General features: G+C 44.2%; 1 protein-coding gene across 1 annotated transcript in view; it reads right to left on the bottom strand.

Moving 5' to 3' along the window:
- The window catches only part of plxnd1 (plexin D1), a 228366-nt gene that overhangs the window by 113533 nt on the left and 102124 nt on the right, over positions 1-12709 (bottom strand). The window contains exon 14 of the mRNA XM_080732967.1: positions 3596-3701. Within this exon, the coding sequence (XP_080589093.1) occupies positions 3596-3701 (106 nt within the window). The remainder of the gene's footprint in view (positions 1-3595; positions 3702-12709) is intronic.

Here is a 12709-nt window from a genome sequence, read left to right as displayed (position 1 = left end):
CCCATACTTATTACATCATAGAATCAACCCCTCCCCTAATTACCATTCACCCAACACATGTGGGTGTGGCTAACTTCAGCTGGGTCACCACCCACCATGAAAACCACGCATACCAATGAACTGGTGGGTGTGGCCACATGAAAACATCATTTTAACTCTTTCTGTACACTTTTTTGGAAAAATTCTTCTTCCTAGTATAATCATAATAGTAGATAATCATGTTTTATAGAGGGGAAAATCATGGCACCCCATCTTTAATTATTTTATACTTTAGCTATTGAAAAATAGCAGATCTACAAGCTCACAGCGCGGCACCGAGTGCCGCGCTGCGAGCTTGTAGATCTGCTATTTTTGAAAAGTCATGAAAATGCGTGCAAATTTTGCTTCTGGGGTGGCCAAATACTAGGGGGGTAAAGATATAGTAACTGTATCGAAATATCGTTTTTAATTTTAAAAAATCGAAGTATATCGAAATGAAAACAGCTAAAATCGAATCGTATCGTTTTATTTTGTATCGTATCGAATCGGCAGTGCAAAGAATCGATTGTATCAATACTACCTACTTGTGCATTGTAAAAGAGGGAATTACTTTTCCTTTCCATATAGCTACACTGGTCTATCGATAAATGTGTGTAATCTCTGGGTTCATGTCAAGGTGCAGGTTTGTCAATATACAATGTCCATGTATTTGGCAGATAATCACTGTATTTACTTATTTATATCCATAATAATACATTTTACCTTAAAAACCTGCACTATCCACACCTTTCAAACAGATTACATTTCTTTGCTAAATAGTTACTATATCGATTTTAAATCATTGAATCGAATCGTATATGAATGAACCAATATCGTTCATGTATCGTATCGTCAACCAAGTATCGTGATATGTATCGAATCGGTATTAAAACTTATCGTTACACCCCTACCAAATACATATCATTTTGGGGGTCCTTCACATGAAAAGGTTTGCGCACCGCTGACATAGAGACATAGGTTTTTCTAAAAAAACCTTGGAAAGATTTGAAATATTCAAAGAAAACATTCAAATTGCCAAACTATCTTTCAAAAAGAGCAGATCCACAAGCTCGCAGCGCGGCACTCGGTGTCGCGCTGTGAGCTTGTAGATCTGCTATTTCTCAATAGTCAAAGCACGAAACAAGGCGTAATAATGCGTTCCCAGTCTAAATGGGTTCAACCCCTCTCCCCCTATGAAGAACATCCATGGGGGGCCCGCCAGTGAATCCTCGTACCCAGGGCCCCAGAATTTGGTGCGACACCCCTGACGACCTCCTATCCTCACTGACAGGATTCACTTCCTCTGTGTGCACGGATGGGGAGGCCTATTGTCCGTCCGTTTGTTTATCTGTGCGTTTGTGTGTGTGTGTGTGTACGCGCGCGCATGTGTATGTGCGTGCACGTTGTCCGAGTGGGCGTAAGGAGGAGGCAGATGTTTCCGGGCCCAGGGTTCAAGGAAGGAGGTGCATAGTTGGGAGACACATATCCTGTCTCCGCTACGGATCCAAATCCACCCCTCCACCCCACCCCCACCCCCACCCACTGTCCCGTTGTCACCCCACCTCCCCCCTCGGACTATAACGTGGCAAACCGTTCTGCTGAAGCTGAAGCCTTATTTGCACTTTGTCGGAGTTGCATGGCGGTGAGATAATACATGATCTACACCAGGGATCTTCAACGTATTCAGGCCAAGGACCCCTTAGGTGAGAGAGAGAGAGATGAAGCAGGGACCCCCCGCAACCTTTTCATAGATTCCATATGGTTTGATTGTTTGACAGCACAATCATCAGTGTATTTTGGATTCATGTCAATTTGTGTTTTCAGATATTTAACCACTTGAGCCGTCAATACTTCATAAACATGACCTTTCACTCTGTAGTTACAGTAGTCTGCTCTTTTTCCCCTCTACACCAAACCTCTTTGCCAAAAATGGTTCATCCACAAGCTCACAGGCGTTTTGAGCTTGTAGATCTGCTATTTTTGGCTAAAGTTCTCCCAATATGGACGCTAGGGTTCAAGTGGTTAAATATGAAAAAAGGAGAAAAAAGGCTTCTATCACACAAAGGTTTGAAGGACCCCCCTGTAGTAGCTCTGAGGACCCCTTAGGGGTCCCGTCGGACCCCCTTTTGAAGACCCCTGATCTACACGCTCAACACGCATTGTTTTCGGATCTGTCGTCGTGAGCTTGCACATCTGCAGATCTGCTATCGTCCGCTGTGAGTCGCGCGACACCGCAGTACGAGTATGAATGAAGCTCGGAGCCAGGGCCATCCCGAGAGGAGTTCCCATGACAACCGTGTTTGTTGTTTTGGATTTGTTTTCTTCATGTCTGATGGGTTTTTTCGAGAAGGAGTCTTCATGAGACCGCCGTGATCCCTCCGCGGAATGACTCACCGGCAAATCCCCTCTTTTCCTTAAGATAGCCGCAGAAATTATCAAGCTCTCCAGATGAATTATGAAGAACCCTCTTTGTCCCGTAAACAAAAAGAAACAAAAGGCTTAAGAACGGTATTTCCACTGGCCGCGGTAGTCTTGGTCCAACGGGAGACCGTGTGTGGGTCGAGGTCAATTAACACAATGCTGGCGCGCTCTTGCCTCCGCCAGTAATGAATTCAGAGGAGAGGGGAACATCGCGAACGAGAGCGGCCATATTTGTTTTTGCTGGCAAGCCGGGAGCCTGAGCGACAATAGTGCTTAAGTTGCAAGTTCTTCATCAGCGTTTGAAGATTCCCACACACTCGCATTCCTGAATATCATAAAACACATCTGTTAACACTCAACCGACACGTTGGGAACGGGCCCTCCCGCTGGGGGAACAAGGAGCAAAGACATGTAGACAGAGAGGAGAAGAATGCGGAGAGAGAGAGAGAGAGAACGGACGGTTTCAGAGAGGAACCGGACAGATTGTGTGTGGGAGCAGGGGAGGGGAAAGTAGGGGGAAAGTGGGACTGAGTTACTAGTGGAGGGGCCTTAGTTATTTTATGCTTTTGCTATTGAAAAACAGCAGATCTACAAGCTTGTAGATCTGCTGTTTTTGAAAAGTCGCGGAAATGTGTGCAATACATGTATTTTTTTTAAGCGAACATTTGTAACTCAAATGTTGCTTCTGGGGCGTCCCTCGAACGAAATATTTTTAGATGAGGACCACTGAAATAGAAACTTTTTTTTCTCCCAAAAAATTTAAATATTCAAAGAAATTTTGGGGGTCCTTCACATGAAAAGGTTTGCGCAACCACTGACATAGAAATATAGGTTTTTCCAAAAAACCTTGGAAAGATTTGAAATATTCAAAGAAGACATTCAGATTGCCAAACTATCTTTCAAAAAGAGCAGATCTACAAGCTCAGATCTACAAGCTCGCAGCGCGGCACTCGGTGCCGCGCTTGCAAGCTTGTACATCTGCTATTTTTCAATAGTTAAAGCACAAAATAAGGCGTCATAATGCGTTCCCAGTCTAAATGGGTTAAACCCCCTCCTCCCCCTATGAACAACATCCATGGGGGGCCCGCAGTGATGAATCCCTGTACCCAGGGCCCCAGAATTTGGTGTGACGCCCCTGTGTGGGAGAAAAACTCACTAAATACGAGTATCGCTCCTTTGACGTCCCCGCTAAGGCCTGGTCGACAGTCACTTGGACCACGTCCATCATGTCATCGTCGGACCTCCCAGTCACACACACCAGCCTGTGAGAGAAACAGAAAACAGCACTTTCGAATTACACAAAAGGCAATAAACATTACAAGAGACAGGCACACTTCAAGTCTAAACAATTCAAGTACAAGTAGTACCAGTAGAGCGCAGTGGCGTCAGTTCAGAAAGAGCTAAGGTATGGCAACATGACTGGTGTCTTGCACGCGCGCGAAGACACCAGTCATGTTGCCATACCTTAGCAACAGGCATGATACATTTATTTTAAGAAGTACATTCTATTTTTTCCCCCCGTTTCTACGGTTTCTTGGGCTGGATATGGCAGCCTGGGATGGTTGTTCAAGTGCAGCTAAACTTGGCATGTTAGTAAACGTGCCACAATTAACAATAATGCATTGCACCTGTGCAGCTGACCTGCGGAACCTGGGAATATACCATTCTGTCAAGATGGGGAGAATACAAGTGTGGAGAATATAATTATAATACCTTGTTAAAGTGACCATTTTGTTACATTTTGCATTTGTAGTTATTTTAATGTAATTTAACAACACAATAACCAGCACAGATAGACAAAGAGACATTCATGGATTTATATTTAAAAGTAACTTTTATTCTCCCCCCTGGACCCAGGGTATGGCAGCTGCATACCCCTGCCATACCCAATTGACGCCCCTGGTAGAGTGTCGATAATCCATGTTCTGGGGCTCGATCCATCAAAGCGCATTCCGTTTCCACATGGAATCCAATCATCGGAGGCTTCAGATATTGGAAGATGCAAAGTTCAAAGCTCCTCGGACCAGATGTGCCAAAACCACAGCCGTAGATTAAAGATTGTACTCTCACCTCCTGGCTGTGATTAGGCCTCGTGCCATCGTCCTATTATTAATCATAGTGTGACGTGCTAGAGTAGAGGCACAATGATCTACCGTTCTAGGATTAGTTGCGCGCTGGTATATCTCGCACCCAAAATAGCCGATCTACAAGCTCACGATGCGTCACAGCGCGGCAATTTTCGGTGGTAGATACGATACGCAGCCAAGTCAAAAGACAAAAGAAATTGCAATCGCGATAATGAAAATCCATTATCCTGGGTCGGAACATTTGCCAAAAAAAATAGCCGATCTACAAGCTCACAACGCGTTGCAACGCGACGCGTTGTGAGCTTGTAGATCGGCTACTTTTTGGCAAGGACATTTGATAGAGAGTGAAAAAAAGACTATCAAGTACGTATATTATAATTATTGTATTATTATTTTATTATTTTACCAATTATAGAGTGGTATACCGGCAGCCCGGCAAATAAAAGGTGAATTGATCCCAGTGCATGACGATATCACGATAAATTAAATCTCCACGATATGATTTTATCGTGAGTGTTTTTTATCACGATAAACTATAACAGGGGTCTTCAACGTTTTCAGGCCAAGGACCCCTTAGTTGAGAGAGAGATGAAGCAGGGCCGAAAATAGCCGATCTACAACCTCACAACGCCTCACAGCGCGAGGCGTTGTGAGGTTGCAGATCTGCTATTTTTGGCTAAAGTTCTCAGAATATGGACACTAGGGTTCAAATTGTTAATATAAAAAGGATTGGAAGATTTGGAGGATCTCCTGAAGTAACTCTGAAGACCCCCTAGGGGTCCCGGACCCCCTGTTGAAGACCCCTGAACTATAATATCGCTTATCGTCCCATCCGTAGGAAACACGCAGCCAAGTATAAATCAAACTTGAAGTGGGGGGTATGGGGGGGGGGGGGGGGGGAAGCAACCTCCAACACCAGTACACCATCACCTCCCAGCTCGACACACACGCTGTTGGTTTATTTAGTCAGGTGTCTCACGCTTAAGATGGCCATAAATGCAGGGCCGGAAGGTTTACAGAGCTCACTGGTGATTGACAGAGGCCTTGCGCCTCCTCTGATGAGGGTTTAAGTCCTCCCACATGTGGTGGAGCTTGCGTGTCGCCCCCAGAGACAGGGCGGGACAATGAAACGAGACGGTCCAAGACACCGGGTCAGACCGGGGCTGGGTTCTGGGCTGGGCTGATTATACGTAAGTGGGGTTAGGTTTGGAGAGCATGCTCAGGTCCAGGGACGTGCAGAGAATGTTAGAGAGGCAGGGGCTGGCATTTCTAAAAGGACCTTTTGGTGGAAATATCGAAAATAGCCGACCTCCAAGCTCACAACGTGTCGCGCTGCGACGCGTTGCGAGCTTGGAGGTCGGCTATTTTCGGTGCTTGATGCCACACCGAACTAAGCATAATCAAGTCAATACTGGAGATGTGGCGTAACGGAATGGATTTCTAACAAACAAAGGACAATTCTTTCAACATAATGTGCTGCATTCAAGTTCAGGAGAGTTTGGACAAGGCAATTAGCCAGTAGCTATGCCCCTCCCCTAAAAGCTTTTGTCCAATGCTAGCTTAGCAACCGGCAGCTTGCCAAGGCTGTTGCCAAGGCAAACCTTGGCAAGCAGGAAGTTATTCTTAGCTAGCATTGGACAAAAGCTTTTTGGGAGGGGCATAGCTACTGGCTAATTCTCTTGAATGCTGCCTTAAGGTATGGCATGGAAAGAGGGGGCATTTGCATTTCTTTCACCGTAGTGAAAACTGCATTCCTGGTCTGGAGAGGGCACTTTTTACAGACGGATAAAAGGGCAGGGGCTCAAGCCCCCTTTGACGTCTACGTGTGCACGTGCCTGCTCAGGTCCAGATGAAACAGTTCAAAGAACTGGATCGAAATTTCCTCTCTTTTCTTTTTTTGCGTTAATGAGATCCGTTAGCATCTTATGTCACAACATACTGTTCCAATTTGCCGATGGATATTGTTTGTATCTGAATGTGTAACCATGGCGAATACGAACAATACGTTTCAAGCTGAACCCTATCAACGTACATTATGAGCAATAGGAATTTTAATTGATAGCTTGACATCTTGACATTACATATTGCAACTTTGACAAAACTCATAAACATGAACATATTTTTGTACTACACATGTCTCTCAAAAGGATAAAAACATAATAGGGCCTGAGAGCTTTCCCTTGCGGTCCTTTGAGTCTAAGTGTGTTCATGCGTGCGTGCGTGGACAAGCATGCGGCGTGTGTTGCATAATTGTGAGTGTTGTGTATGATTTATGTGCGCGCGTGTATGCGTGTGTCTGTGTGTGTGTGTGTGTGTGTGTGTGTGTGTGTGTGTGTGTGTCTGTGTGTGTGTGTGTGTGTGTGTGTGTGTGTGTGTGTGTGTGTGTGTGTGTGTGTGTGTGTGTGTGTGTGTGTGTGTGTGTGTGTGTGTGTGTGAGCCACATGCAGCATTAGTCAAAAACGGCCTTGTTGAAAATATATATATTATGTATATTGTCGTTGTTGGGTGAAAACCTTGTATGTCCAAAACCGTTTTGCATTTATCATTTTGAAAATGATTGAAACTAGTAAAAAAAAACGATCTGCAAGCACACAAGGTTTCCACCCGACAATGACGATATATATATATATATATATATATATATATATATATATATATATATATATATATATATATATCGTCATTGTCGTCAAATCGTCACATATATATATATATATAAATATATATATAAATCAACTTCCTCCCAACACAGACAATTTACAATGTAAAATAACTAAGATTCAGGTTCAGGTCAAAATATTCCATCTCTGTTGCACTTTAAGAGTTATTTGTTTTACAAAGCAGCTATTAATATAGAGAGGCTCCGGAGAGGTCAGTGTATCTTTGTACAGTAGGCTGCCCTGTCTCTGTGTGGGAGGCATCGAGTGTGATGTAGGGATGGGACGATATGAAAACGTCATATCACGATTATTGTGACCAAAGAAATCACGATTTACGACATTATCGCGATAATCAAAATCCATTATCCTGGGGCGGAACATTTGCCAAAAAATAGCTGATCTACAAGCTCACAACGCGCCACAACGTGGCGCGTTGTGAGCTTGTAGATCGGCTATGTTTTGGCAAAGACATCTGATAGAGTGAAAAAAGGACTGTATCTAGTACGTATATATTAGTACCTTTTACCAATTATAGAGGGTTTAAATGGGATGTGCAGCTTGGCAAATAAAAGGTGAATTGATCCCCAGTGCATGACGGAGGACGACATCACAATAAATTACATCTCCACGATACGATTATCGTGAGTGTCTTTTATCACGATAAACGATAATATGGCGTATCGTCCCATCCCTACAAAGGACACAATGCCCCAGTCTCCCAGCAGGAGTCCTGGGTGACCCTCAGCCTGCATTCCACCAGCGCACATAGTCTGTGTTAAAGATAGTCACAGTCAGAGCACCTCCCCACTGCCAGTGGTGTAAAGCAGTGCTTCTCAACATGTGGGTGCGGTCCCCAAATTATTTTGAGGGGGTCCCCAGATGATTGACTTAATGTGCAACATTGTTTTCTCACTCAACTGTGAACAAACCAACATAAAGTTGAAAGGCTCTATTTTGATTGTCTTAATTAAGTACCAGCTCTTATGCCTTAAAGTTGCTATAAGCAGTTTTCTGCTGACATAAGCAGGAAACAGGCAATTGCTTATTTTTATTTTTTATTTTGATTTTATTATATTCAGACGGCTAACAATGCTCCCTAAAATAATCTAGTCTCCCTGGCGCTTCTAGGAGCCGCAGTCTGCCTCCAAAAATGTTATCTGTAAGAAGCTCTGTCACTAGCAGCTCATTGGTGCATGAACCAGCCGACCGGGGCTAAAAGGATTGACAGACAGGTCAACCAATCCGAACAAGAACAAGGGCCGGTCCCGATTGGTCTGTTAATTTGGCAAGGCTGCCAGCTAATCGACCAATGACAGAACTTCTCACAGATAAAAAAAAATTATAGTTTTGGAGGCAGATTGTGGCCCCAGGAAGTGTCACAGAGACAACATTTCTTTAGGAAGCAAAGTTAGCCGTCTGAATATAATAAAATAAAAATAAAATATAAAAATAAGCAATTGCATGTTTCCTGCTTATGTCAGCAGAAAACTGCTTATAGCCACTTTAACTTGAAGGCCTATCCATACTGTCTCCGACCACCAAACTTTTCGTCAGAAAGGTCCGGTTCAACTACAAAATGACGTCACTCGCATCTTCTTTTACATTTACGTTTAAATGGGACAATCTGCACAATGAGTACTTTAAGTACATTTGATACCAATACTTTTGCACTTTCACTCAAGTAAATGTTGAATTCCGGTCATTTACTTGTAATGGGAGTATTCGTACGTTGCAGTATTGATACTTTTACTTCAGTGACTAAATAATAATTACGTTTGGAACATTGCCTGTAAAGCAACAGTTTGGGACATACAGTACAACGTTTCCACCCGACCAGATGTCTGAATTGGGCTACAATGAGAGTCGTCTGTTAATGTTCTCAGCGAGCCGATGACAAGACTAATCAACAACTCTGTACAGCTCAATTCAAAATCCGAAACTGTACAAATGTAACCAAATGGACACCATTACATACATTAATTACAATGAGTCCTTGCGGGTCCATTTGGCTACATGTGTACTGCCTCGGGCGTTACAAATGGATTACACTAGCACAGGCGTCTTCAACAGGGGGTCCGGGACCCCTAGGGGGTCCTCAGAGTTACTGCAGGGGGTCCTCCAAATCTTTGTGTGATAGGAACTTGTTTTTTCCCCCTTTCTTATATTAACCACTTGAACCCTATCGTCCATATTCTGAGAACTTTAGCCAAGAGGTACCGTTTTTTGAGTTTCGCTAATTTTAAGGTTTTTAAACAGGTCAGTATCATATATAAGACACTAAATGGTCTATGCCCACCTCCCCTAAAGGAATTCATAAAAAGGAAGCCTGATAGAGGACTCAATACTAGAGCAATCACTAGAGGGGATTGCGAAGTACCGTACCGGGTAACCGCTTTTGGAAAAAACACCCTTTCAGTGCAGGGATGTTCAATCTGGAATGACCTACCTCTAACAATAAGAGACTGTTTGTCATTTCCATCCTTCAAGTTCAATCTAAAAAAATGGTTAGTTGACAATCAAACCTGTGACCATGTATAGTTCTAAGAGTACAGCTCATGCCATGTACGTATATTTTTAACTATCCTTTTTTAATGTAGGGTACTGTTAGTAATATGTGTTGTTTTGTTGTTTTTTTCTTGGTTCAGGAAAAATAGTATTTGTATGTATGTTCTTAGGCGCCCTCTCCTAATGTAGGGTTACTGTTTGTTGGTATGTATTGTTTTGTCTTCATGTGGGGACTACGGATGAAATTTAGCATTCTTGCTAATTCCGGCTTATTTACATTGCATTCATGTAGTGTTCATTAATATGCATTGTCCCGTCTAAATAAACAAATAAAGTAAAGTAAAGTAAAGTAAAAATAGCAGATCTACAAGCTTGTAGATCGTCTATTTTCGGCAAAGAGCATTGGAGGGGGAAAAGAGCAGACTAAGTACAGAGTGAAAGGTCAAGTTTATTAAGTATCGACCGTTCAAGTGGTTAAATATCTGAAAACACACATTAACATGAATCCAAAACACACCGTCGATCGTGCTGTCAAACAATGAAACTATTATGGAATCTATGAACAGATTGGTCTCTGCTTCATCTCTCTCTCAACTAAGAGGTCCTTGGCCTGAAAACGCACCAAGGGTTTTACTCTGTGTGGCGTGGGCGTGAGTTTGGTCCTACCAAAGACACTCAGGCCACGGTACGAGATTGATGGGGGCAACTTGGAGGACTTTGAGTGTAAAAAGTATCCACAGAAGTGCACGTACGGTACTCCTAGCAAATGAGGCGCGTCGTGCTCGACGACGCCATTAATTACACCGGTGACATATTAGGACTGTAGGCTCTGGTTCTCTCCAGGGCTGCACACTGTCCTAGTGTCCACACAGCTGTGACCCTTCACCCTTACGCGCACCCACACACACACACCTGTCTCAACAGCCCCGGCTGGCTAGTGAGGTCACATGTGTGCAGGTGTGTGAGTGCCTGCGCGCGTGTGCATGTGTGTGTGTCTGTGCATGTTTGTGCATGCCTGCTGTCAGACGCACACTGACGTGTTTTGATTTTTCAAGCGCCGCTTCCCGCACTGAGGATATGGCATTGCTGTCATAACAACACAGGTTGGAGAGCCAATGAGGGATGACGATGCAAGATGAGATCATCCCCTAGGAGTGAAACGTGATTCGCTGTTTTGTGCCGTGTGTGTGTGTGTGTGTGTGTGTGTGTGTGTGTGTGTGTGTGTGTGTGTGTGTGTGTGTGTGTGTGTGTGCGTGAGCGCGCGTGTGTTGGGGGAAATGTGTCAAGGAAGCCGCGGTGACAGCAAAGACCTGCAGGTCAAACTCAGAACTGCTCTGAATTCGAAAGCAGGGGTCTTCAACGTTTTCACAGGCCAAGGACCCCTTAGTTGAGAGAGAGATGAAGCAGGGACCCCCCACAACCTGTTCATAGATTCCATATGGTTTCATCGTTTGACAGCGCAATAATCAGTGTATTTTGGATTCATGTCAATTTGTGTTTTCAGATATTTAACCACTAGAGGTGTCATTACCAAACTTGGCCTTTTACTCTGTACTTAGTCTGCTCTTTTTCCCCTCTACACCAAGCCTCTTTGCCGAAAATAGCCGATCTACAAGCTTGTAGATCTGCTATTTTTGGCTACAGTTCTCAGAATATTGGCACTGGGGTTCAAGTTGTTAATATAAATTGGAAGATTTGGAGGACCCCCATGTAGTAACTCTGAGGACCCCCTAGGAGTCCCGGACCCCCTGTTGAAGACCCCTGTTCTGAAGGCCTGTTAATACTCAGCTCCGTGGCGGTGTCCGTCGTGCCCCCGGAAACAGCCGAACCGACAGCGATCGCAAAACGTCTGACGATGAGCGACACTCTGTGATCTTGTGGATCAACTATTTTTTTCCCGTGCACGACGCAGGCGCCGAGCCAAATACCAAATCAGGCATGAAAAACAATGATTGGTTTCGGTGAAGCAGGACGAGATAAACACGAACAGAGCAAGATATTTGGAATGGAAGTTTTGGATGGAGTTCTAGGATTACAGCCAGGGACGTGCTGGCCATTGGGAAAAGCGGGACAACTCCCGAATGGCCGGTTCATTCCCGGCCGGTCCAGGCCGGCCATTAGGAAAAATAATTAAATAAAATGTCGGCCTTCGTTCTATTTTGGGGGCTGGGCGGCCAACAAAGTAAATCGTCACTGTCGGGCAGAAACCTTGTCTCTCCAAGTTTCAAATGTATGAATTTTTTCTCAAAGCAAAGCCCTGCTTCATCATACAAGGCCGTCGCACAAAAGTAGTGAAAACAGCAGATCTGCAAGCACGGTGCGAGGCGTTGTGTGCTTGTAGATCGGCTGTTTTCACTAGTTTAAATCATTTTTAAAATGTTTTGGACATACAAGGTTTCCACCCGACAACGACGAAACATAACTCATGTAACTGGCCCACTGGCTTGTCACTTGTCATGATCTGAAATGGCAAATCTTTGAGTAGCAGCAGAGCTATAGAGAGAGATCTCTCTCTATAGCGCGCAATGAGGGCCTCTCCAACTCTTTTTCCCGGGCTGAATCAGGGGCCCAGCATGTCCCTGATTACAGCGTCCCCCCCCCCCCCCCGCCCCCCCGCCCGCCCAGGCACCGTGTGTGCTGTGCAGGTGTCAAACCGCGGTCCTACTGTCTCCATGGTGACAGTGTTATGGTCCCTGGGAGGGAGGCACGCTGCATAATAATATTTGTGAAAAAGCTCTGATGAATTTGTGAAAACCGCACTACGTTTCGGTAGCCACACAGAATGATCTGCATATGGTTTCAGACGAGATATGAATGTTATTACTGGAGAAGATTGTCGGCACTCGTTGGAAAGTGGTCATGTACGTAATTTGCTTTACATATGAAATTGTTCGATGACATGTGAAGTACCGATCCCACTATATTTAGATTCTAGCTCAAAGAGGTACCCAGTGATCTCAGACTTATTATATATACTGTCGTTGTCGGGTGAAATCCGTTCATTTTGCATTTACCATT

Source organism: Nannobrachium achirus (genome assembly GCF_963921795.1).
Source record: "Nannobrachium achirus genome assembly, chromosome: 9".
NCBI lineage: Eukaryota > Metazoa > Chordata > Actinopteri > Myctophiformes > Myctophidae > Nannobrachium > Nannobrachium achirus.
This window is presented reverse-complemented; position numbering and strand designations above follow the sequence as displayed.